Here is a 23,540-nt window from a genome sequence, read left to right as displayed (position 1 = left end):
AGCCGGGCGGACATGTTGGTAGAGGGTAGTGCGCACACGCGCCCCCGCGGCTCTTCTTTTCGCGTACTCGCCACGGCCCACGGGCTCCTCCAGACGACGCTGAATCAATTTTTCTACCGGACCAAAGTCGATTTTTCCACTTCCTTTTCCTGTCTCTATGATTTCGATGATTTCTTCGAACCGGGTACCGTTGCTGACACACCTGTCGATCATTAGGTTTCGTTGGAAGTGAAGATACTTTTCCAGGGGAAGATTTATATATAGGCTATTGTTACCTTTCAAAGCTCAATGAGTTTATTGATTCTAACCCTGTTTCAACTGGTTGAATATTTTTTTTGGATCTCCTTTTTTAATTAATGCAACAGGTTATTTCAATCCATGAATGGATTTTTTATCGCATCTCCTGGAATTAATATTGTCATATTTTATAGGAGATTCTTTAGCGTGGAACATGTTGCATCTTTCAGAAGTATTAATTAAATTATTAGAGTCACAATTTTAAGGTTTTTACATTGAAGAATTTAATAATTTGTTATAATTACTGCCTTTTAAGTAATTCATTTTGATTCTTCTATCTTCTAAATAATTAATGTTTCTACTAATTTTCAGGAGAATTTCCAGGCAACTTTCACTTTTTTCAACTGTGTATCATAACTTTAGAAGCATCATAAAAAAAATAACAAAAACTTTGTTTAATCATTTTTATGTAAAATCTTGAAATTTATGCGAGTGGCTCTAATAATATTAATTGAATTAAATCGGACTCCATTTGATTTAATTAATAATTTGATCACCAACTGTGAATATAAACTGCAAAATCATTTATTCGCCATGAGACTCCGTTGCCCGAAAAAATATACACCTCCGCATAGTTTCTTTCCGTGGAAGAAAAAAGGTGCCGGTAACTCTTGGTGAAAACTAAAATATAGATTCGCCATGGAAAATTGATTCTGTGCCAGTGTGCGACGAGTCCTGGCTCCTTCTGCTCGTTCTCAGGCTGTCGAACCCTCGCACGCAGACGTCGAAATTTTTCTCCTCCGCTTACCTCTCCTCGTCGCGTCGACGACAGTGACAGAGGAGCGTATGCACCGAGCTACCTCGGTTTCAACAGCTCCAACGAGTTGTATTAAATTTCTTGCCTGACGGTAAATAGCCTTCCGTAGGAAACAATGCTTATCGAACATGGGGCTTCCATTTTTTTTAAATCCTTTCTCCTTGCATTCCAGAAGACACCAGGGACCAGTAAAATTTCTTCAAAATTTCAATTTTCAAATCTTCCACCTGAAAGAAATCAGCTATTTTAATATACCACTTTTGAAATAGAAAGAATATTGGCTAGGTACTTTTGTTCCAAAGAAACAAAAATGTTTCCCTTCGTTTAAAGTACCTCCCTCGTACGGCAATTTACATGTTCGGGATTGTTGGAGTTCGAATTCCAGTGACCCAGGTTCGAGCCGGTGGATCCTGTTTCGCGTACAGATTTTCCAGCGTTGAAACTGATACACTCTAGCTGAAAGACAAGTAACTTTCATCGATCTTGTTCGGCGATCCCATCATCCCCCCCTCCCCCTCGACTGCAGGGAATCCTCTCTCGTTTTTGCGTTTAATTGCTCGTCACGAGGCTCGAGCCCGAATAAATTTCGAAGCTTTTCATGGGAAATTTTATCGAACGTCTGGAAAAAGAAAATTGTAATTAACGACATTTTCAATTAGAAAATATTGTAATATTTTACATACAATTAATTCAATCATTGTAATAATATTTCCTTCTGTTGAAAAATTTTCAAGGAGATCCCTAAATGCAAAGTTATTCCTGTCCAAGTATCGTTATCCAATTTCCTCGAGTTTTCAAGATTCAATCAGTAGCAGCGTTTGAGACGGAATTACTGCATCGATAAATTGTGTAGGAGGATTCTTCCTGACTGGTTCGTTCCGTTGGGACAATTTCTCAACGGTCAGGGTCGGCTATTATGGTTTTCTCCCCGAAAGCACGTGCAGTAATCACCGTATTTTACGAGGTGCCGTTGAAGCACCGAGTATTAGGTCGATACAGCAGACCTGGCCGCGACGGCCGCTTCTGAGACACGCTGATTGCGGGCTGCGTCGCTAATTTTTTTTTCTCTCTCTCTCTCCCCCGGGTGAAAGATCGCAATCAGCTGGCAATTGTCGTACAACCGTTGCACCGGAGACTGCATTGCACCCTGGATTGTATGTTAAAGAGGAACTCCAGGGAAGTACCGTCTGCCACGAGTAGAGCCTGCCCTGCCACGCATTTTCCCTCAAAACTTTCTGAAACAGAAAATATGAAACTATTGGCTAACTTGCAGAGATTATAATATGTAATTTTTATGAACTTAACCCTTTAACTGGAGGTGTGGTTTGTAAATCACATGTTAATTTTTGCTGATATCAAATAGGGCCTGTGGATTCTATAGCACTAAAATAAAAATAGAATATATACAATAAAAAAAATCTTTTAAAATAGAATATCAAATAGGGGCTGTGACTTCTATAGCACTAAAATAAAAATAAAATAAATACAATACAAAATGTCTTATAAAATAGAATATCAAATAGGGGCTGTGGCTTCTATAGCACTAAAATAAAAATAGAATATATACAATAAAAAAAATCTTTGAAAATAGAATATCACTTCAGTAATATAATTTATAATTAGAATGTAATCGGCTGTGCTAAAAGTATCCACAGTTAAAGGGTTAAAATGATCCTTTGCAGAAATGTATAGAAGTCTGATCAAAATAAAGATTCAGGGAAGAATCCAATTTCTCGCGAGTTCTCGTTCGATCAACGTCGACGATTCGTTTCTTTTTTTCAATTAATTCTTAAGCACGCCAGAAGAGAGTAATTCTCGTAACGGTTGGCATCTTATCAAGTAAATTCATCCGAGTGATTGCGGGAGGAACCCGAGGAAATCCAAAAGTTAAGTCACTCTCCCCGTTGTCATTCCCATCGAGCCTAAACGTCCTACTTCCGGTTCGGCTATTCTGGCCTGGATCGATTGGAGAGACCGCCTCGTGTCAAAAACACTCGGCAGAAAGACGTCGCTCGTCGATTCCGACGACTAGCGGGCAGATTTGCTCATAAATTTTAGGATGGTCTCTAGCTGGCATTCGAACTTCGACGATTCTCTCGCATCAAACTGTTCCTTTGCTTGTAAACAAGTTCGGTTACCTCCAAATAGATTTCTTCATTATCCAACAGTGAAAGTGAACCGATTCGTCAAGCATGAATCACTGAGAACCAGCACCTAAAAATATAAAACTAAATCAGTCTTGTGTTTCATTATACCATGTATGATATATTTAAATTTAATATATGGTTTTCAAGGAGATCCCTAAATTTATTTAAATTTACTATATCATACCTTCTATGATATATTAATATGATATTTTTAACTTTATAAATTTACATGAAATAATTTAATCATTTTTTCATAATGACTGGATACTGATTTAGGGATTCTGATATATTTAAATTTAATATATCATACCTTCTGTTATCTATTTAACTTTATGAACTTACATGAAATAATTTAATCATTTTTTCATGATGACTGGATACTGATTTAAGGATGCAGTGAGTGCTTTAAGTAGTACAACCTGTAAATACCGCGACCTAGGGGAACAGATCACTCATTAACAGTACTTCTGACTTTTGCATGATCATGCTAAATTAGACTGTGAATACAACCTCAAATCAAGAGCCAGAATGAAATTATTTAAGTTTATAATGACCCATGAAATTTAAAAAAAAATCTCATAAGCATACATGAATTGGAATTTTATAATTGCTACATATATAGAAAAACTTAAATAATTTTTTTTTTAAACATATGTTGATTTTCAATAGAATTATGAAATGTATATAAATACTAATTCCTTCCCCCCCATTCCTTAGTTCCAAAAATTCATATATGCTATACCTATTTTGACGGATGCGAGTCCGGCAATCTAGCTATTAAGCTTTACAATTTCAATATTTCAATGATTAATGATTAACAGGGAGAGTGAACTCGGTTAATGCTCGGATTTGGGTTAATCTGTATGGTTAACGCAACAGAGAATCGCAAGGACTTAATAATTCCCGATGGTACGCCGGCCCTGCCACTCGACCTGGAGTACGATGCTGTGATTGGACGGCATTTGAATGAATGCCATCCGGCATTCACACCTTTTTTCCAGCCCCTTCCTTTCAGCCCCGACCCCGTCCACTGTGAAATCCCCGATGTACTCGACGGTTACGGTAGTTGACACGCGAGCAGCGTGAGCGTGTGCTCGCGTGTACGCCTCAACGTCACGCACACGAGCGGGCAGGGCCGTATCAACACCTTTCAGCGCCTTCGCTTTAAACGCATTAACAATACAAAATCTGTTTACTGATTCATATAAATAATTATTATTTCATATAGATAATTATTTCTTAATGATTACCTCTCTATAACTTTCAACTATTATTACTATTATTATTATTTATCTAACATAATACCGATTTAATCATTTTAACAGATAATCCTCTGTACTTTGAATACAGTATTCTTAGATCAACCGTTTCTAGGATTAACTTTTAATGTAAATGGAAAAGAGTTACTTGAAGGAAGGGAATCCTTTGCTTGAAGATACGCAGATCTCAACAGAGAGAGGTTTTATCGGATAAATTTCAACGGATTCAAAGGTTCCTCTTTAATCCCGGCTATTCCTCGATAGTCCAAGAATAATATCGATTATTTATTACGATACAGAGGTTTCACCCTCCAAAGGTATTTCCACGAAAGCCTACCCCCCCCCCCCTCCTTACGTCGCGCTCGCTCACTCTCTCTTTACCCGGGACAGATTTGCATCGTCGAAAATTAATCGTTGTTGGCCTGGAAAAGTGTGTCAAACGTCTGAACCGATCGATTATTACGCTCGTGTCGTACGTCCTGCCGATTGGTTCGTATTATCGTCGCTCTGGCGATTCGAACCCCTACCAGTGACAATCAGGAGACAACGTTACAACGTTCAAAATTGGAAGTTATTAAAACGTGTCGAAAGCCTCTATCTTTACAAGCCTTAAACTTTTGAATTATTAAAAAATTTATAAAAATCATAGCTGTGACTGCACTCTAAGGCTTATGAAATTTCAAATTGCGCGTACAAAGCTCGTGGAAAGTTTAAAGTCTCTAAAATTCATCGAGTCTGTGCAACTTTTTACGTAACTTTCAACTTTGTACACAATTAAATTGTTGGGAAATTCGCGGCATTAAGGACAGAACGTTCGCCGGTAACTTTGCAACAATTTACAATGCAAGTGAAAACGTTCAGATCGCTGGGAAGGTCGTGGGATTAAGAGTTGAATGATCGTTGGTAACCCCTTCGTAAAGGGGGCCTAAGTTGATACATCACTGGTACGCATACGTCGATCCAGGCGAGCGTGCAGCTTACATACGAATAACGACGGCGTCGTCGACGACGACGACGCCGTCGACGAGGACGAGGACGACCGAGGACGCATTACACCCCCACCATCACGTACTACGAAATACTACGTTCTGTGATGCGGTGCAATTAAGCCGGCAACCCCTCACCCTCCACGTCCTAGGTCGTCCTCGCCCCCCTCCAGTAGACTTCGGACCAGCAGGGGCGCAAGTCCGTCTCTTCTTTTACAGCCCCTACCCGCTACTGCCGTTTATCCATTCGTTCATTCATCAGAACACACTTCTTTAACCGGCTCTCGTCGCTTGAACAACGTATAACCGTTGAGAGAGGAATGCAGTTGCTTTGTATGAAACTTCTTGCACAGTCTTGACTCCATAATTTTTCTTCGAATGGACTGGAAGTTAAGTGAAACAGAGGCTGGTTTGAATAATTGCCTTAAATTAAATTTGTGTATATAAGTAGATTGATCAGATTCAATGGATGGTTACCTATTGGTCAATACGATTGCTTTATTAAAATAAATATTAATTACTGGTACAGGTACTCCATGTTCTTCTTATTGTCAGTTAAGGTTATCACGTGGATTAGAGATGAATACCTGCAAAAAATATAAAGTAACTAGATCTGATTTTTTTTTTACTGAATAAAATTGCAATTTACCATTTTTTCATTATCAAAAACGAATTATCATTAACCGAAAAGTTTCCGACTGCCCAAAATCTTCGATAGTTAAAATTTGAATCTTCGATTATCGAAGATCTTCGATTGCATTCGATAGTGACCGTTAACAATGAATATATATATATGTATAGCTTACAAATGCATTAATAAATAATTTAATTACTTACATAAATGAATGATTTTAGATGTTTCCACACTTCAATTATGATAATGGTTTTATAGAGACGAAATTAGCCGTTTCACAAAATATGACGCAATATGGGGGGAGAACACCATCGAACATTCCTAACCTAATAAAGCCTTAAAGTACCTATCAATTTCTAACAACGCATGTTAAATATTCCTTTGAAATCTATCAATCCATTAGATAACAGTAATAAATAATATGAATGTTAAACTACAAGTAATTGTGATTTATGTTATGAAGTACTTCACCTTTGAAGAAGCCAATGTCGAGGCACAGTTCTTTATTCTTTATAACAATTTAAATTTTGATGTCTACATTTCACACGATCTTTCAACAAAATTTTACCGTTCTGCCATAATTTCGAAGATTCCTGAAGATTCCTTTTCTTCAGCTTCGTCTCTAAGCTTTCACACGTGACCGCGACGGTTTTAAACGGTTTCAAACGGTTTCAAAAACCGCGCCATGATTCCTTGCAAACTTCTGATCCTTCAGGTGGCGCCATCTTTCGAACGATCCCGTGAATAATGATTTGACGGCTTCACCTTTATCCATGCACGTGTGTCTGCGTGTTGCACGGATCGTTCGATTTTTGGCGCACAATTAGGTAATTTCTGGAAGTTATTTTAAGATCGATCCTCGAAGAAAGTACAGAGAAAACGAAGGATTGAATGACATACAATATCGCTTAATTTTAACGTGAGTCAGTAGTTGAAAAGTGATCGCAATTTCTTTTGTCTCAGCTGGAGGTGTTCCGTTTTCATTATTTCGATTATCTACCTTTCTCCTCTATCTTTCAGTTTTTTATTTTTATTTTGCGAGCACCGCTCGTATTCCTGTCATTATCACACTATTGCTTATCAATGGAAAATTTTTAATAACCGTAACGAAAATCTGTCTACCTTGCTCTTTCTCTCTCTGTCTTCGTCTTTCTTTTTCCGTCGCCCTACTTTGTCTCCCTCTTTCTGTCCATCTATCTCAACCTGGTGGTTGGCTCGTGTAAAAAGCCATTTACGGCGACAGAGATTTATTGAATTTTCGAATTTGACGTTCCGTTGGATTTAGATTTCCTTTAGAACACACGTGCCATCGAACGCCTAACCTACAGCTTACGTAACCGCTGATTCCCGGCTGCTATATTTGAAGGTGAAGGAAAACGACGCTATACGTGTGCAATGAAATTTCAGACAAATAATGCCGTCCGACGCGAAAAAGAAACAACAGCAAAAGAAAAAGGAGGCGGCGAAGGCCAGACAGTCTGGAAAGAAACCGGCTCAAACACCTCAGACAAAAGGCGCAGAAAATGGTAAAGAGGGCAGTCCTGGTGTCGGAGTCATTCAAAATGGAACCAATGGAACACCGATCAGTGCAGAAGGTGAAACTACATATCGCTTTCAAAGTTGTAGAAATACAATATTGAAAAATTAATCTGACACGATGGTCTTTCTTCGTTGCAGAGGCTTTATGTTTAAAACTGGAAGCAGACGCCAGACTCAACGCAGAAGCACGTTCGTGTACTGGATCATTGGCTTCCCATCCGCGTAGTAGGGACATAAAGATATCTAATTTTTCTATCACTTTCCACGGCTGTGAATTGCTGCAGGACACTATGTTAGAATTAAATTGTGGTAGACGTTATGGTTTACTCGGGCTCAATGGTTCTGGAAAGTCTACTTTGTTGTCCGTACTTGGAAATCGAGAAGTTCCTATCCCTGATCAAATTGACATATTTCATTTGACCAGGGAAATGCCTGCTAGCAATAAAACAGCTTTAGAGTGCGTGATGGAGGTCGACGAGGAACGTATTCGGTTAGAGAAACTTGCTGAGGAACTGGTGGAGTGCGAAGAGGAGGATGCTCAAGTGTGTTTTTGTTTATACAGTTTTGTATATTCTACCGCAGTAATTGATTTACATAAAAATGTTTGTTCAAACAGGAACAACTTATGGATGTTTACGAAAGGTTAGAAGATATGACTGCTGACACTGCTGAAGCTCGTGCTGCTCATATTTTACACGGTCTGGGCTTCACTGCAAAAATGCAAAGAACTCCTACTAAAGACTTTTCTGGAGGCTGGCGAATGAGGATCGCTCTTGCTAGGTACGTAAGACCAGGAATCATCAATAAAATATTATAACAATTTTGGAGTAACGATGGTGCTTCTTTACAGGGCTTTGTATGTAAAACCTCACCTATTGTTACTTGACGAGCCTACCAATCATTTGGACCTTGATGCTTGCGTATGGTTGGAGGAAGAGTTGAAAACATACAAAAGAATTTTGGTTATCATTTCTCATTCACAGGATTTTCTTAATGGCATTTGTACAAATATCATTCATGTGAATAAGAAACAATTAAAATATTATAGCGGTAATTATGAAGCTTTTGTCAAGACAAGGTGAGTTAAAAATGATCAAATTAAATTGCAGAATTAACAGAATTAACATGAACGTTTATATGCTAGGATGGAATTACTGGAAAATCAAGCGAAACAATATAATTGGGAACAGGATCAAATCGCTCACATGAAAACTTACATTGCACGGTTCGGTCACGGTTCGGCGAAATTAGCCAGGCAAGCACAATCTAAGGAAAAGACTTTGGCAAAAATGGTAGCGCAAGGGCTTACAGAAAAGGTTGTCAACGACAAAGTACTGAACTTCTACTTTCCTTCTTGTGGAACTATTCCACCTCCTGTTATAATGGTTCAAAACGTTAGTTTTCGTTACAACGAAGATTCGCCTTGGATTTATAAAAACTTAGAATTCGGTATAGATTTAGACACCAGAATTGCATTGGTTGGTCCTAATGGTGCAGGGAAGAGTACTCTTTTGAAACTGCTATATGGAGATGTAAGTTTAACATAGTCTTTCAATTAATGCAAATAATAAAAATATGTTAAATTACATTTAAATACATGATTACAGTTGGTTCCAACGAGCGGCATGATACGTAAGAACAGCCATTTACGAATTGGGAGATACCATCAGCATTTACATGAACTATTAGATTTAGATATGTCGCCTTTGGATTACATGATGAAGGCTTTTCCAGATGTTAAAGAACGCGAAGAGATGAGAAAGATCATTGGTCGTTATGGGTTAACCGGTCGTCAACAAGTATGGTCGCTTAAATAAGGATTGTTAACCCTTTCGCTGCCAGGCGAATTTTTGAACTTGCACCAGTGGCCCAGAAATTGCATATTAAAAATTTTGTCATGGCAAAGAACTGCGAAATGTATTAAAATAACAGTACAATCTTGCCAAAGGCACATTTTTCTTAGTGGTGGTCAACGGTGCTATGGAATCCCATGGGACCACACTTTTGCTGCCAGGCGAATTTTTGAACCTGCACCAGTGGCCCAGAAATTGCATATTAAAAATTTTGTCATGGCAAAGAACTGCGAAATGTATTAAAATAACAGTACAATCTTGCCAATGGCACATTTTTCTTAGTGGTGATCAACGGTGCTATGGAATCCCATGGGACCAGTTTTGCTGCCAGGCGAATTTTCGAACTTGCACCAGTGGGCCAGAAATTTCATATTAAAAATTTTGTAATGGCAAAGAACTGCGAAATGTATTAAAATAACAGTACAATCTTGCCAAAGGCACATTTTTCTTAGTGGTGGTCAACGGTGCTATGGAATCCCATGGGACCACACTTTTGCTGCCAGGCGAATTTTTGAACCTGCACCAGTGGCCCAGAAATTACATATTAAAAATTTTGTCATGGCAAAGAACTGCGAAATGTATTAAAATAACAGTACAATCTTGCCAATGGCACATTTTTCTTAGTGGTGATCAACGGTGCTATGGAATCCCATGGGACCAGTTTTGCTGCCAGGCGAATTTTCGAACTTGCACCAGTGGGCCAGAAATTTCATATTAAAAATTTTGTAATGGCAAAGAACTGCGAAATGTATTAAAATAACAGTACAATCTTGCCAATAGCACATTTTTCTTAGTGGTGGTCACCGGTGTCCCACGAGACCACCGTGGCAGCGAAAGGGTTAATCTAGTTTCAGAGATTTCTAATACGCTAATTGTTGTTTCTTTAATATCAGGTATGTCCAATACGCCAGTTGTCTGATGGTCAACGTTGCAGAGTAGTATTTGCATGGCTTGCCTGGCAAGTACCACATTTGCTCCTTCTCGACGAACCTACGAATCATTTAGACATGGAAACAATCGATGCTTTAGCTGACGCAATTAATGATTTCGATGGTGGAATGGTACTCGTATCTCACGATTTCAGATTAATTAATCAGGTATGCAGTGATAAAAAAAAAAAAAATGAAAAAATTCTGTTCATGCGTGTTAATTCTTTCTTTCTGCATAGGTTGCAGAGGAAATTTGGGTATGTGAAAACGGTGCCGTCACAAAATGGAGCGGAAATATTTTAGATTACAAAGAACATCTTAAAAACAAAGTTCTGAACGACAACCAAAAAAGGCAAAAGGATTTACATAGAAGCAAATAATGTAAACAGTAATCCGCTGTGCTCCGTTTCATTTTCCTCTATATTATGGCAACTTTATCTCTTCCCCCCTTTTTTGGACATTTATTCGCAACTGGGCACTGAATTCACGCTGCTGTGTAGCGTTGTCAGTGATCGAGAGTTTTTTAGTTAATTTATTTAAATGATACAGCAAGTTTTTCTGTGACAACTTACAGGATTTACTCATGGTGTATTTGCCATGTTAGGTATTCAACGTCAATAATGTACTGGAAGAAATATTAATTGGATGCATACACACACATATATACACACAGAAATACACACGTACACATAGATTATTACGGAGTATTAAAAAAATAAAACACGTTTAAATATTATACAAGACACGAAAAAATACTCAATTTTTCTCTTAAAATTCAACTTTATTATAAATTCCTATTTATCTATAAATTAATTTGATTCTCGTAGATATAAAAAATATATGTGTATAAACAGTTATAAATACTTAATATAGTTGACAAATGACATGGTTCTCGAAATATAATTTTCATCTCAGGTATATATAAAAATACTCTGATATTTAGTATTAAAGGAAGACTAAAAGATCGCGTATATCCATATCACAAAATATCTCTGGTGTTCTTTATCGTGAAAATATTTGAATATATATATACATATATATATATATCCTACAATATTTTTTAATACGTCACGAAAATAATGTATGCATTTTTGTAACAATTATGATTGCATAACATGTAAAACACTAAATATTGTCAGTAGAAAACGAAGTTGCACTGTTGGGTTTTGGACCTTCACGTAATAAAAAAAGAAAAGATACATAATACTATGTATACCTTTAATCTCGTACAGAGTTTTGAAGAAACCTAGTGTAAAGACCCAAAACCACGAAAAGGAGATTCAGCTACTTAAACAGGTGTCGAAGCTGGAACAGAGCAAGCAATCTCCTGTGCTAACGCAGCATTCCTCAGAATAGATAAATGGGAATCCATATCGCTCAAAGCCTGATCGATGAATGCTAATTTCCTGGCATGACTTTTTGATACTCCGTGTTTAGTAACTAACGCCAAATGTGTAACAGCTAATACTAACGCTGCTACTCTGGCTTCCAGAAGTCTGGCATCTAACGGTGGATATAAGCTTCTAACCACATCGTCTACACGTGGTGGAATACGTCTAGCAACCTGAAATATGTAAGTCCGATAGCATTGCATAGAAGTCACACGTAAAAGTATTCGCTTACATCAACTATTTCCAATGGAACAGTATTACTATTCACTGTTCCTGCGATAGCAGTCAGGCTTGAAGCCAATGCGTGGCAAGATCTTAATACAGCGATACATAATGGAGCTAAGCCAGTTGCATCATCGACCCATCTGCAGAATTGGTAAAATTAAGAAACTTTCAATCGTTGATTAAAACTTTTTCACAAGATATTACCAAACGTATTATACCTTTCAGCACCAGCCAGCCACTCGTCACTTTCCCACGCATCCAAGCCTAAACCAGAAAATTTCTCTCCTTCTAACAAATCTGAGCTCAAGTCTGGAGAATCTTTTTGATTCTAAATCAAGATCATAGAAACATTATTAACACTTGACACTGATACGCAGAAGAAGAATACTGAACTTACATAATAACATCGCTGCCTTTTACAAATTACAAGCAATACTAAAAATGCTCCAAGGAAAACAGCAGCAAGTGCACCAAGTGCTACAGCTACCACTGTTTCCATACCAATAGCACCAGCTGTGGTACCAGTATTGCTTATGGATACCGGTGAACTCATCATTTGAACGAGTTTGACAACTGAATAATTTTATTTAAATCAATCGTAGTATCCTCGTAAACAAATCATGAATGCTATTCAAAGTATTTCTTCTGTCTAATGTGTCAACAACAGTGTCGAGTTTCCCGGTGATAGTCGGTGGGAGGCGGAGACTGTCACGAATCTTAAGCTTCATTCATCAACCTATAATTCCTGTTTGCATCCTTTAGCTATACCATGATGTTATGTAATTCGAAGTTGATGCTAACAGGTGGTACGTTTTGTATTGTCCATTTATATTAAAGAAAAATTGTAATTGAAAAATTACTGAATGTATGTATCATACTTTATTATATGTTCATTTTAATCTAAATTTAATGTACATCAAATATTTATATGGTGTTAAATATGAATTAATATTTAATTTTGTAAATATTAACATCATGTAATTGTATTTTATTGCTTAGAATATTGAATGTAATGTATTTCTTTATTGCAATAAATTGCAATAAACTATTTCATAAGTTCTATTTAATATGATACTGAATCATTTCTAGGACCTGCATATATTGATTAATATGTGAAGAATGATGAAATTTAAGGACATCCGTGAATTTTTATTTAAAAAATAGATAACCAGGAAGCTGAAAACATGGAAAAAAATGATTTGTTCATCAGTCAGGTGTCAATTAAATGCATACCATTGCATGAACTTGGCAGCACTGTAGAGAAACGAAATAATTCAGTGCATTTCATAGTCATATGTTTTCTGTCGTGAAAGAGTTGCTGTCAAATTTGGTGTTATTCGTGAATATTCTATGAATGAATAAATACGATTCATCATGAACAGTTGTCATTTTAGCGACAACTTATTGTCTTCATAGTTCTGCATTTTTATTACTAACTTATCGAGAGGAACGTAACCTGTTTTTTTAAATCGTTAACAATTGATTCGTCAGCTTATTCAGGTTATTGTAAACCGTAAGAATTTTAACAAGGAATAGATAAAACACATTGCAAAAGTTAGTGAATCAAAACCTAAAATACCACGTGGTAAATGTCATTTTTTGCATGGTATTTCTGCACCACATTTAACCTGCAAGTATTACAGTAAAAACTCAGGATCAAAACATTTCACTAAGGAAGTAGTGTGTTAAAGTATTACAAATACTTGCCAATTAGTTAAACACTCTGTAGTCAATATGAATAGAACAACAAATAGTGCGACGGCAAGACTTAAACAAGATTATTTGCGCCTTAAGAAAGACCCTGTGCCGTACGTTCTTGCAGAACCAGTACCGTCAAATATACTAGAATGGTATATATCGTTAGTATGTTCGTTTATTATTAACAGTGTTTTGACACTAATTAAGAATTGATAGTATTGAACATTATTTATTTTACAGGCATTACGTAGTAAAAGGTCCAGAGAAAACCCCTTACGAAGGAGGATTTTATCACGGCAAACTTATATTTCCTGGAGAATTTCCATTCCAACCTCCTAGCATTTACATGACTACTCCGAATGGCCGATTTAAAGTTAACACAAGACTATGTTTATCCATTTCTGATTTTCATCCTGACACATGGAACCCAGCATGGAGCGTATCTACTATTCTCACAGGACTACTTAGTTTCATGGTAATTGTTAACGATCAATTGAAGTTTGGTCAAAATTAATGGTTAACTTTGATTTCTTTTAATAATAGATAGAGAAAAGTCCCACGCTAGGAAGCATTAACACAACAGATTATGAAAAGAAACAGCTAGCTGCGCAAAGTTTGGAGTATAATTTAAAGGATAAGATGTTCTGCGAACTCTTTCCAGAAACTGTTGAGGTAACGATAGCTTTTTACATATGTATATTTTATTAGTACATCCACTGTAAAGTAACTATTGAAACATTCATATTTTATAGGTTATAAAAGCCGAATTAGAACACCGAAAAGAATTAGAAAAACAGGCGAGGCATCAATCTACAGCATCCGAAGTTTCGTCCTTGATACGTGACCAATTACAAAGAGAACAAAGTCCTTTGCATAGTGCACTTACTAATCTCATTGTCATTATAGGCTTTGCAGCATTTGCTTATACAGTTAAATATGTATTAAGGAGCATTGCTATGGAATAAGTTACAAGTGAATACATAGGATTTGTCTCCATTATTTAGGTAAAATAAGTAAAACGAAAGTTGTGATAACAATGCGTGCAGATCTTGAGGAAAGGAATGAGAAACTTGATCGAAAGATAGACTTCTAGAGTTCAATATACCTGGTCGTCTGTTTACTGAATTTGTCGTATTACTGAATCTCTTGATTTCAAATATGCCAGTATACTATGGGTGTTCGATAGATTTTTATATCAAAGTTACTTGTAAAATACATGTTGTATTATACTTGAAAATTTTAGACATTATAATCGCGAGACAAGAGTAACTCGAGGGTTTAGCGTTAGAAACGAAAAAATATCAATAAGTTTTTATCCGTTTCCGAGAGTTTAATGCTGTTGATTAATTCGAATCGGTTTGATTAACACCATTGGCTTTGAATCGAGTTCTGTTACGCGAATTTCCAAAGCGTAGTTCGTCAGTGAACTATATTTAGTAATTATTTGGTAAATTATAAAAAGGAGAGAGGGAGAGAGTGAAAGAGGTAGTATAATAAAAGAAGAAAAAAAAAAAAATCGTAGGGGCTTCCCACCATTATGAATGAATTACTGGGCACCAAATAATCTCGTTACAACTTTCGTACTGGAATTTTGTCCTGATGACAACATCAATGAAACAAAAAGTAATTGCACAAATGAAACAGTCGACGTTTGCCTCTGCGATGTGCCAATAAAACTAAAAGTCGGAGTTTCTAATTGAATCGGACTAAGCTTAATAGAGCATAGCTTGTATCACAAAATAAAGTATGCCGATCTTGTAAATACGTGTAGTAGGCTAGTAAGATACATGTAAAATCAATGGACACGGATTTATCTTATAAAACAGAAAAAGAAAATGGAAAAAAAAAATGAAAATCATTGTCAGTATTCATCATTCAACTCATCTATGACCGCTGAAAAAACAATCTTAGGAAAATGTACTTAAAATCTTATTCTTCAGAATATAAAATGTGTACATAGTTTCAGTTGGTTTGAAAAATATTGAATATTTTGTTTCAGCTTCAAACTATAATTTTTAAATAATGATAGTCTAAGAAGGACATTTTTTTCCACTAGAACAGTTTAAAAGAAATTGCAGCTTGATTGTATCTACATTAACACGTTATATTATATTGTAATAATATATAACAATAATGCTGATGACAACGGAATCGAAATAGAATCAGTAAATTGACATTTATATCATAAAAAAAAAAAATGAAAAACGGAATCAGTTTTATTTATAAATTAAACAATGTAATAACTTTTATATACAAATGAAGAACGCTTATTTTTGTCTTCATTTTTTTGCGGTCACCCATTTATCTTTCAAATATTTATAAAAATATTCTTGAAATTTTTTTTACAGTGGTATACAGGGTAAGTCAATTAATGTTATAACGTTAAGTTACTAAAACGTGATGTTTGCAAGATCACATGCCTGTAAAAAGATATTAAATATTTTAATGTGAACAATGATGAAATACTTTTGATTTCTAAGAGTCATAATTGCGTAACAAAATCATAATTCGCGCGTACAATTGTCCGTTAAAATTGTTGCGCGCACATGCGCAGTAGCGCCATCTACAATAGCGATACGTTTGAAAGCGACCGTTACTTTCTACCAGATTTTTACAAATATTCTGCTATTTCTCCAAAGGTTAATCATTTTCTCTATTAAGTATTATATTTCTACTATCATTCTAACCATAAATTAGTTTGTTCTAATTAAAATTTAACACACATATTTGCAAGTAACTCTACCTTTATTCACCACTGGGTTTAACCGTTCTATACAAAAGATAAGACGACACATGTATCTTTGTAAGTATATCTTTTATTTGAACGTGTACGAATAAACTATTGTTATTTTATTATAATCATGTGAATATAATTCCATAATAATTGATAAAAAAAAAACATTGCGATTTATGATCCGTAGTCTTAGATCCGTGACCAAAGATGTCGTCGCTGTGAAGAAAAGACCTGAAACTTATTTTTTTAATTTCCAAATTGTAAGTAACTGGATAACAAATTTTTCTTACATGTCTCGTTTAGGACATATCAATGTTCATTTAATACGTAAAATTTATTACATATAAACATTTAAAATTAAAATGTTAATTTATAGATGTTGGAGTGTCGATAACAAAATTTTGTAGGAGTTTATCTTGCGATTGGTAGTCGAAGTAAGTACTTTTTTATTTATTTGATACACGTAAGATCAAGATAAGTGCTTTATCTGAAGAGTGACGCTGTTAAAAAACTAATTCACAGTTTATCGATCAGAAACGAGAGCATTCGCAACGCAGTGGGCAGTTTACCGGGACGATAAACAGTTAGAATTTTCTTTGAATGCCCCGTTGTCCGAGTGCGCTCGGGAGGAAGGATACATCCTGTGAATGTGCCTTTAACTTTCTTACCGGCGCTGTGTTTATCTTGTTGCCGGACTCGGAGGCGCATACTGCGAATCGAGACGAGCAAAGACAAGATACTTTCAGTTAGAACAACAAACAATGTATACTTACCCAAACAACAGTTTTGTTACCCAACAATTGAGCGTTTCAATAGATGATAGTTTGAATTTCAAACAATTGAAACTTAGCGTTCAATGTTAGGTAAAGAGCAGGGTATAACAGAAATTTATTATCATCATATTATAACGCAGAAACATGTCCGTGAGTTACGCTGAGACGTTGTACGCATGCTCGAAAACAAGGCAGAAAAATATTATATGTGTACTCTTACAATGATAGTACAGTAAAACCCTTATTAAGGGACACTTTTTAAGGGATACATAAAAACTAATTACGTCATCATTGTGGGTGCTTCGACTACTTTTTCTTTGATTACTCTGTAAAAATTTACTGCGCATGTCTATCTCTTACGGTTTAGGACTGTACAGGGGTTCAAGGTTTTCATGAGATTGTGGCACCCTCGTTTTATTAATTTTCAAACCATACCAATTGTACCCCTTTTGATATTTATACAGAGCTAACTGTTGCATCTGCCATCTGTGGCTTCCTGTGAACCAACAGCACGGGGATCCGACTTAATCCACGAAAACATGCCGCAAAAGAAGCAAACAGCAATTTATTCGACCACGAAATAACAAGGAAGTCGTATTCTGCCCCTATGCTTAGCTTCCTCTTTCTGAGACCCCGATTTTCACCTCCCTTACCGATCATTTCTCGCCTGGAAAACGCCCCATGGGAGTAAATCACCCAGTCAGGCGCCAGGACACTTTGGTCTCGCCTGAGATCCTGCGAAAATAAGATACACATGTCTGCGACGCTCTCTTATTTCTTTCTATATGTTTAAATTTTTAACCGACTACGAAAAAGGAGGAGGAGGATTTTTTTCTGTGTTTGTTCACCGATTACTCCGAGACGGATGGACCAATCGGAACGAAACCTTTTGCATCTTGCAGAGTATGTCTCCCAATTGGTCCCATTAACCTCTTAACTTAAAAGCCCGAGATTACTTGGGCAAAATACACTTGTTATAATATAATTTTTAAGTTAAGAGGTTAAAAAATAATTTTTCATTTTTTCATTGCTAAGGATTATTATTGCAAAAACCAGGAAGTTTCTAACCTCAACATAAGATGATTTCAGTGACCCCTTAAAGTATGTTATCAGGGGCATGATTCTGAACAAATTTTGTAAGTCTGGGTTCTACTTTCCTTTCCTCTAACTAATTATATTTTATTCACCGATATTATTCTTGTTTCCTGTCTATCCCGCTGCAATTACCATCAAAATGGCGAGGAATTTATTTCCGCGCAGATCACTATTTATACCGCGCAATGGCAAATTCGGAAGAGCCTGCATCCCGACGAACTGTGACAATAAATCGGATTTACGATAAGCTGATTCTTGGTAAAAGATTTATAGAGCCATTCGATACCGGAAGCAACAGGAATGCTCCCCTTTTTGCCGTAATAAAATCATTGCGTCATCGGATACTTACATGTGTGCGCAACTTGGAATATATTTGGAATTTTATCATTGCGAACTAACGTCTAATGCGTTCAAACGTGTTCCACGGGGCATAGTTTCGTCAAAAACTGGTCCAAGATGATTTAGACCCGTTAATCAGTTCACGGGACCGTTTGATGCCCTCGTTTCCTGTCGCGAGGCGTAGCCAGGATCTCATAGGACCGTTCATCCGCGTCGTCGTTCCCCCAAAAAAAAAACTATCTCGAGAAATAATTAACTCGTGGGGACGAGCTCATTACGCGGCTTAATTAGGTGCCACTGGTAGTCGTGTTCCTGATGGCGCGCTAGGGAAATGCCTCACTGGATTGGTTACCGGTTCCGCCAAAGGAACCAGCCTTTTAACTATCCCCGCCTCTGGTTTCCAATTGAATCCATTTCCTGAAACGCTATTCACTGGAACTGCTTTTCCACTGTAAATAGTATGTTTTAAGGCATAAAGTCAAAGGAATTTTTTTTTTTTAGAAATCTAATTTGCTTTGCCTAGGGCCTAGGGCCCCCCAAGGTCCAGGGCCCCCCAAGGTCCAGGGCCCCCATAAGACGATTTTACGTCTAAGAATATTTACTTGAATATTAATCTATGTAAATGAAAATCTAAATTAGTTATACAAGCTTTAATGTTAATTTTGTAAATTTTATTTGAAAAACTTTTTTTCTTTTTTTTTATGTCATATATGTGAAGGGGCCCTTTTTTGGCGCTCGCCTCGGACCCCCGAAATCTCAGGGCCGGCCCTGAGACCAACCTCCATCGAGAAAATCTGCAAGATTTCGCCAGTTTCTATTTCCATCCGCGTCTATCGGCGTTCAAGCATTACCGGCAGCAGGGTGGTTTCCTCACTGGTGTATTTACCTACGTCCCGTTGGAGTGGCACAGCCCGTTGCAGAACGGTTTACTGCTGGCGTAAAACGGAGCACCGTGTCATTGGATCTCTGTATATATATATATATATGTGTGTGTATGTACGGTGGACGAAGGAGAGGGTTGTGCCACTAACGACGGACCATTCATCATCCGAGGGAAAACGAAAGGAGTGACAGAAATTGCGGTGATTTAGTAGGAAAAGACAAAGAACAGATGTTAAGTCTCTTCCCTATGTCTATCTGTTTCTATCGTTCTTATCATTATCAAACATTCCAGCCTCCGATTTAGTATAGGGCTGCCCCCCCCTTCCCCCCTCTCTTCCGGGGGGAGTTATCCAGTTGGATATCACAAATATGGTGGTTCCAGGTGTCGAAGTCTTAAGGGAGCGGTTCCCCTCAACAAAGCAACAATTACAAGTTCAGAGAAATGCCAGCGTCGTCCCTGCGTCACTTGACCAACAGCTTCTTGCCTTCGTCCGCGTGTAACGCTGCAAATCATGGAGGATTAAAGGATCGATCGGGTGTTCGTGAAAAGAAGAGAAAAAAAGCAGCATACAGTCACGCACAAGCCACCGGCAGGATTTCCATCAGGGTTCCCGCGTTCGTAAATAAACCAGCGAAGCGTGGTAGGTCGCTATGTTTAGTTTAGGTGGTTTCTCAGATTTCTGGGATCACCATGGGAGAATGTGACAGGTCTTCCAGCTACCGGTCGGCTGCTTTACGATCGGCGAGGTTACGCTATTAATTCCACCGCGGCTGCTCCCAGAGAGGGGCCAACAGATAGCGACTGTCACTTTTTTTTCTTCTTTTCTAAGAAGGACCTTGGTCCTTTTATTTTAGAGGCAGTATCATTCGAAAAATCTCTCCATGTTGGGATTGGGTTGATTCATAATTAATGCGGCTTTTTTTGCAACTCCGCCCCTGAATTTCGATTGTTCGTTTCTGGAATATTTTGTAGAATATTGAATAAAATAAAATGAGACAAAATGCGATGTCAATCGACTATAAAAAGAAAGATAGACATAAAGTTGAGGAGTGATTATTTTCTTTGTTAGTGATCTAGTTACTTTTATTACTATAAGTTGTAGCTTGGCTAGTGTCTTTTTATTTTTTTAGGTATCTTACTGTATGTGCAATTCGTCAAAATAGAAATTATAAAGAAAGAAGAATTTCATTAGCAATTACTATTATTTTAGGAATATATTTTTCTTCTCTTCAATTTATTGAATATTTAGAAGCCCCATTTTGTTTTAGTGATAGAACTTTTGGCAATATCAATCATAGTGTCCGTTCGTCTAGTGTATTTTGTAATTTCAAATAAATGATTGAAATTCTAAATTATTGAATATTCTAAAGCTTTTATCAGATGATTATGTTAATTATTTTAACGCTTTTATTAAATAATTAGATTCATATTTGCTGCGGTTAAACTTGGACTCCCAAGTCAGTGCTTTTTCACTAGACGAACGGACAGTATGATTGCCTCAACTGTCGTCACCAAAAATGTTATTTTCTCTTTCTTTCATTATTATAATAGTAATTAGTCTGTGTTTCTTTTAAGTACATTTTAGGATATATATATATAAATAATAAAATAACAACAATATTCGTAAAAAGAGCGGGAAATATAAAGCCGGATTAATTATGAATCGACCCAATATAATAGTTTATAGAAACGTTAGGCAACACGGCGATTAAATTGTTAATTAAAATTCTGATTTCGATTAAGGAAGTAAACGTAGAACGGAGTTAATGTCGCGCGTCTCGGGATTCTAGTGTAAAGGGGACCAAGGGTACCCCGCGGAGGAGAGACGGAGGAGGCTGGTACAGGTCGAAGAGGTCGAAACGAACATCCGGTGTTCATGGATTGGCCGCGAGACGACTGGTTGACACGGTTTTTAGCCAATCGGGCGAAACTGGGCGTCGCTGGCCGCCGTTTCCTTGCAATAATATTTGCACTGGCTCGTCTAATCCATTAAGCCTGCCATCGGACGGCGTTTGGTAAATTATTTATCGGCTCTTCGCCGACGCCTCCCCGCTTCTCTCTTCCTCGTCTCTGATGTTTCTCTGAATTTACGATCTGGGAATATCCATACGTTTCGCGGTTCAATTTGTCGCCGGCGTTTCCCTGCGCCATGCGACTGTGCCCTTTAAACTTTTAAGACTTCCGTCACGTGCTTCCGGTTCGTTTGGTATTGGGAAAGGATGAGAATTAAAGGCGCGAAATATAAAGTTCATTGATAATTTTATTGCAAGGCTCGTCACCAAAAATTAATATAAAAATACTGTACATTAGAAAGACGCGCGAGTACATGCTGGTAATAACATTACAAATGCATATTGGCATCGTTTAAAGGAATGGAAGTCCAAGTTTTCATTGTATCAACTAACAGAACCATAGGAAAATTAGAGTTCATCCCTCTGGAAGGATAGAAGATATTCTTTTAGCATTCTTTTCAAAATTTTTATTAAACTAAAAATCTGTCCAGTTTTGTTATTCTTAGTCTAATAATACAATGAAGTATGTCGAAGAAATTTATAAGAACCATCAGAGGACGTTTACATTGAATTTAATTAAAGATTATTACTATTTACAAAATTTACAGGAATAGTCGTCGCTAAAAGTATTTTTTTTTTAAAGAAAAAAATAATAAATTATTGCGTTTTCCGGCCACCGTTGCAGCTAAAGAAGCTTAACTTAACGCTAAAATAAAAATATACATTATCTCTTATGATACAGTCTCTTCCTTAGAATATACATCTTAAAAACTATTTTAACAGCCTACACTGTACAGAATTTTTGGTATGTTTAGCTGTATGTTCAAGGCACTCGGAAGGCGCTTGATTGTTTATAATTAAGAGAGGTATATTTACTATGATACAAGATTTTTACAAAAGAATGGAAAGAAAAAATCTCGAGTTTGTAAGTTCCTCAGCTCCTGAGGTTAGGGTTAGGTTAGGGTTCAAAGGCTCGAATGGAGAATCAAACTGCTAGAAGCAGAAGGGAACTATGATACAAGATTTTTACAAAAGAATGGTAAGAAGAAATCTCGAGTCTGTAATTTCCAGAAATTTTCCTCAGCTCCTGAGGTTAGGGTTAGGTTAGGATTCGAAGGCTCGAATGGAGAATCAAACTGCTAGAAGCAGAAGGGAACTATGATACAAGATTTTTACAAAAGAATGGAAAGAAGAAATCTCGAGTTGGTAATTTCCAGAAATTTTCCTCAGCTCCTGAGGTTAGGGTTAGGTTAGGGTTCGAATGGAGAATCAATTAAACTGCTAGAAGCAGAAGGGAACTATGATACAAGATTTTTACAAAAGAATGGAAAGAAGAAATCTGGAGTCTGTAATTTTCCGAAATTTTCCTCAGCTCCTGAGGTTAGGGTTAGGTTAGGTTTCGAAGGCTCGAATGGAGAATCAATTAAACTGCTAGAAGCAGAAGGGAACTATGATACAAGATTTTTACAAAAGAATGGAAAGAAGAAATCTCGAGTCTGTAATTTCCAGAAATTTGCCTCGGTTCCTGAGGTTAGGGTTCGAATGGAGAATCAATTAAACTGCTAGAAGCAGAAGGGAACTATGATACAAGATTTTTACAAAAGAATGGAAAGAAGAAATCTCGAGTTTGTAATTTCCAGAAACTTTCCTCAGCTCCTGAGGTTAGGGTTGGGTTAGGTTTCGAAGGCTCGAATAGAGAATCAATCAAACTGCTAGAAGCAGAAGGGAATGTAAGGGGACCACTGATGGCACCTCGTTTGGCTTTTTTCAGGAAGATTCAGTGCGGCAATAAAGAGGCTGGCGGATTTAACGTAGCGTGTCTTCGTTAAGCGAGTCAAACCGTGGCTCAAACTTTTCCTTCTTGCCTTCTCGGTTTAAAATAACCGAGCCTGCCTTCGAAACATCCACGCGGAAAGTCAGCAAAAACGTGGAGGAACCTCCGTACCAAATATCGGACCCGACCGTCCTATAAAAGGATTGCAGTTCTCG

The 23,540-nt window shown here is 37.1% G+C and overlaps 3 protein-coding genes and 2 long non-coding RNA genes across 10 annotated transcripts; 2 read left to right on the top strand and 3 right to left on the bottom strand.

The window, feature by feature from the left end:
- Positions 1–5: 5 nt before the first annotated feature.
- On the bottom strand, positions 6–4,419 carry LOC117608961 (uncharacterized). Of its 5 annotated transcripts, XR_013062579.1 has the most exons (8): positions 3,944–4,419; positions 3,544–3,636; positions 3,193–3,268; positions 1,738–2,289; positions 1,344–1,673; positions 863–1,281; positions 276–403; positions 6–202 (listed from the first exon to the last, which is right to left on the bottom strand). It is a non-coding gene; the product is annotated as an uncharacterized LOC117608961 (long non-coding RNA). The 5 variants fall into 5 exon arrangements; XR_013062578.1 differs by having other exon boundaries at positions 3,544–4,419; XR_004582469.2 differs by having other exon boundaries at positions 1,388–1,673; positions 3,544–4,419.
- Positions 4,420–6,833, bottom strand: LOC117608769 (uncharacterized). Its single transcript, XR_004582405.2, has 3 exons — positions 6,284–6,833; positions 5,924–6,033; positions 4,420–5,829 (listed from the first exon to the last, which is right to left on the bottom strand). It is a non-coding gene; the product is annotated as an uncharacterized LOC117608769 (long non-coding RNA).
- Positions 6,834–6,850: 17 nt separating this feature from the next.
- On the top strand, positions 6,851–10,782 carry LOC117608766 (ATP-binding cassette sub-family F member 2). The gene is made up of 9 exons (XM_034334348.2): positions 6,851–6,999; positions 7,488–7,675; positions 7,758–8,161; positions 8,236–8,399; positions 8,470–8,697; positions 8,764–9,151; positions 9,227–9,418; positions 10,366–10,569; positions 10,641–10,782. Exons 2-9 carry the CDS (start codon positions 7,495–7,497, stop codon positions 10,779–10,781), a joined length of 1,902 nt encoding a protein of 633 aa, XP_034190239.1. The 5' UTR covers positions 6,851–6,999; positions 7,488–7,494; the 3' UTR covers position 10,782.
- A 907-nt stretch (positions 10,783–11,689) lies between these two features.
- Tmem98 (transmembrane protein 98) lies at positions 11,690–12,732 on the bottom strand. Its single transcript, XM_034334353.2, has 4 exons — positions 12,415–12,732; positions 12,236–12,345; positions 12,025–12,157; positions 11,690–11,965 (listed from the first exon to the last, which is right to left on the bottom strand). The coding sequence occupies exons 1-4, from the start codon at positions 12,571–12,573 to the stop codon at positions 11,690–11,692; spliced, it is 678 nt and encodes a 225-aa protein (XP_034190244.1). The 5' UTR covers positions 12,574–12,732.
- Positions 12,733–12,754: 22 nt separating this feature from the next.
- LOC117608767 (ubiquitin-conjugating enzyme E2 J2) lies at positions 12,755–15,570 on the top strand. 2 transcript variants are annotated; one of them, XM_034334352.2, is made up of 5 exons: positions 12,755–12,882; positions 13,107–13,867; positions 13,956–14,190; positions 14,259–14,387; positions 14,468–15,570. In XM_034334352.2, the coding sequence occupies exons 2-5, from the start codon at positions 13,752–13,754 to the stop codon at positions 14,678–14,680; spliced, it is 693 nt and encodes a 230-aa protein (XP_034190243.1). In that variant the 5' UTR covers positions 12,755–12,882; positions 13,107–13,751; the 3' UTR covers positions 14,681–15,570. The 2 variants fall into 2 exon arrangements, with proteins under 2 accessions (XP_034190243.1, XP_034190242.1); XM_034334351.2 differs by having other exon boundaries at positions 13,107–13,876.
- The last annotated feature ends 7,970 nt before the right edge of the window (positions 15,571–23,540 follow it).

The sequence above is a fragment of the Osmia lignaria genome, chromosome 8, assembly GCF_051020975.1.
Source record: "Osmia lignaria lignaria isolate PbOS001 chromosome 8, iyOsmLign1, whole genome shotgun sequence".
Taxonomy (NCBI): domain Eukaryota; kingdom Metazoa; phylum Arthropoda; class Insecta; order Hymenoptera; family Megachilidae; genus Osmia; species Osmia lignaria.
This window is presented reverse-complemented; position numbering and strand designations above follow the sequence as displayed.

What these genes read in the sequence shown, in the direction of transcription:
- LOC117608767 (XM_034334351.2), top strand. Translation starts at nt 13,752, where the DNA reads ATGAATAGAACAACAAATAGTGCGACGGCAAGACTTAAACAAGATTAT. An exon ending in ATACTAGAATGGTATATATC is followed by an intron (nt 13,877 to 13,955) that starts GTTAGTATGTTC and finishes TTTATTTTACAG; the next exon opens with GCATTACGTAGTAAAAGGTC. An exon ending in TCTTTCCAGAAACTGTTGAG is followed by an intron (nt 14,388 to 14,467) that starts GTAACGATAGCT and finishes CATATTTTATAG; the next exon opens with GTTATAAAAGCCGAATTAGA.
- Tmem98 (XM_034334353.2), bottom strand. Translation starts at nt 12,573, where the DNA reads ATGATGAGTTCACCGGTATCCATAAGCAATACTGGTACCACAGCTGGT. An exon ending in TGGCTGGCTGGTGCTGAAAG is followed by an intron (nt 12,158 to 12,235) that starts GTATAATACGTT and finishes CCAATTCTGCAG; the next exon opens with ATGGGTCGATGATGCAACTG. An exon ending in TTCCATTGGAAATAGTTGAT is followed by an intron (nt 11,966 to 12,024) that starts GTAAGCGAATAC and finishes TACATATTTCAG; the next exon opens with GTTGCTAGACGTATTCCACC.
- LOC117608766 (XM_034334348.2), top strand. Translation starts at nt 7,495, where the DNA reads ATGCCGTCCGACGCGAAAAAGAAACAACAGCAAAAGAAAAAGGAGGCG. An exon ending in AACACCGATCAGTGCAGAAG is followed by an intron (nt 7,676 to 7,757) that starts GTGAAACTACAT and finishes TCTTCGTTGCAG; the next exon opens with AGGCTTTATGTTTAAAACTG. An exon ending in GGTTAACCGGTCGTCAACAA is followed by an intron (nt 9,419 to 10,365) that starts GTATGGTCGCTT and finishes CTTTAATATCAG; the next exon opens with GTATGTCCAATACGCCAGTT.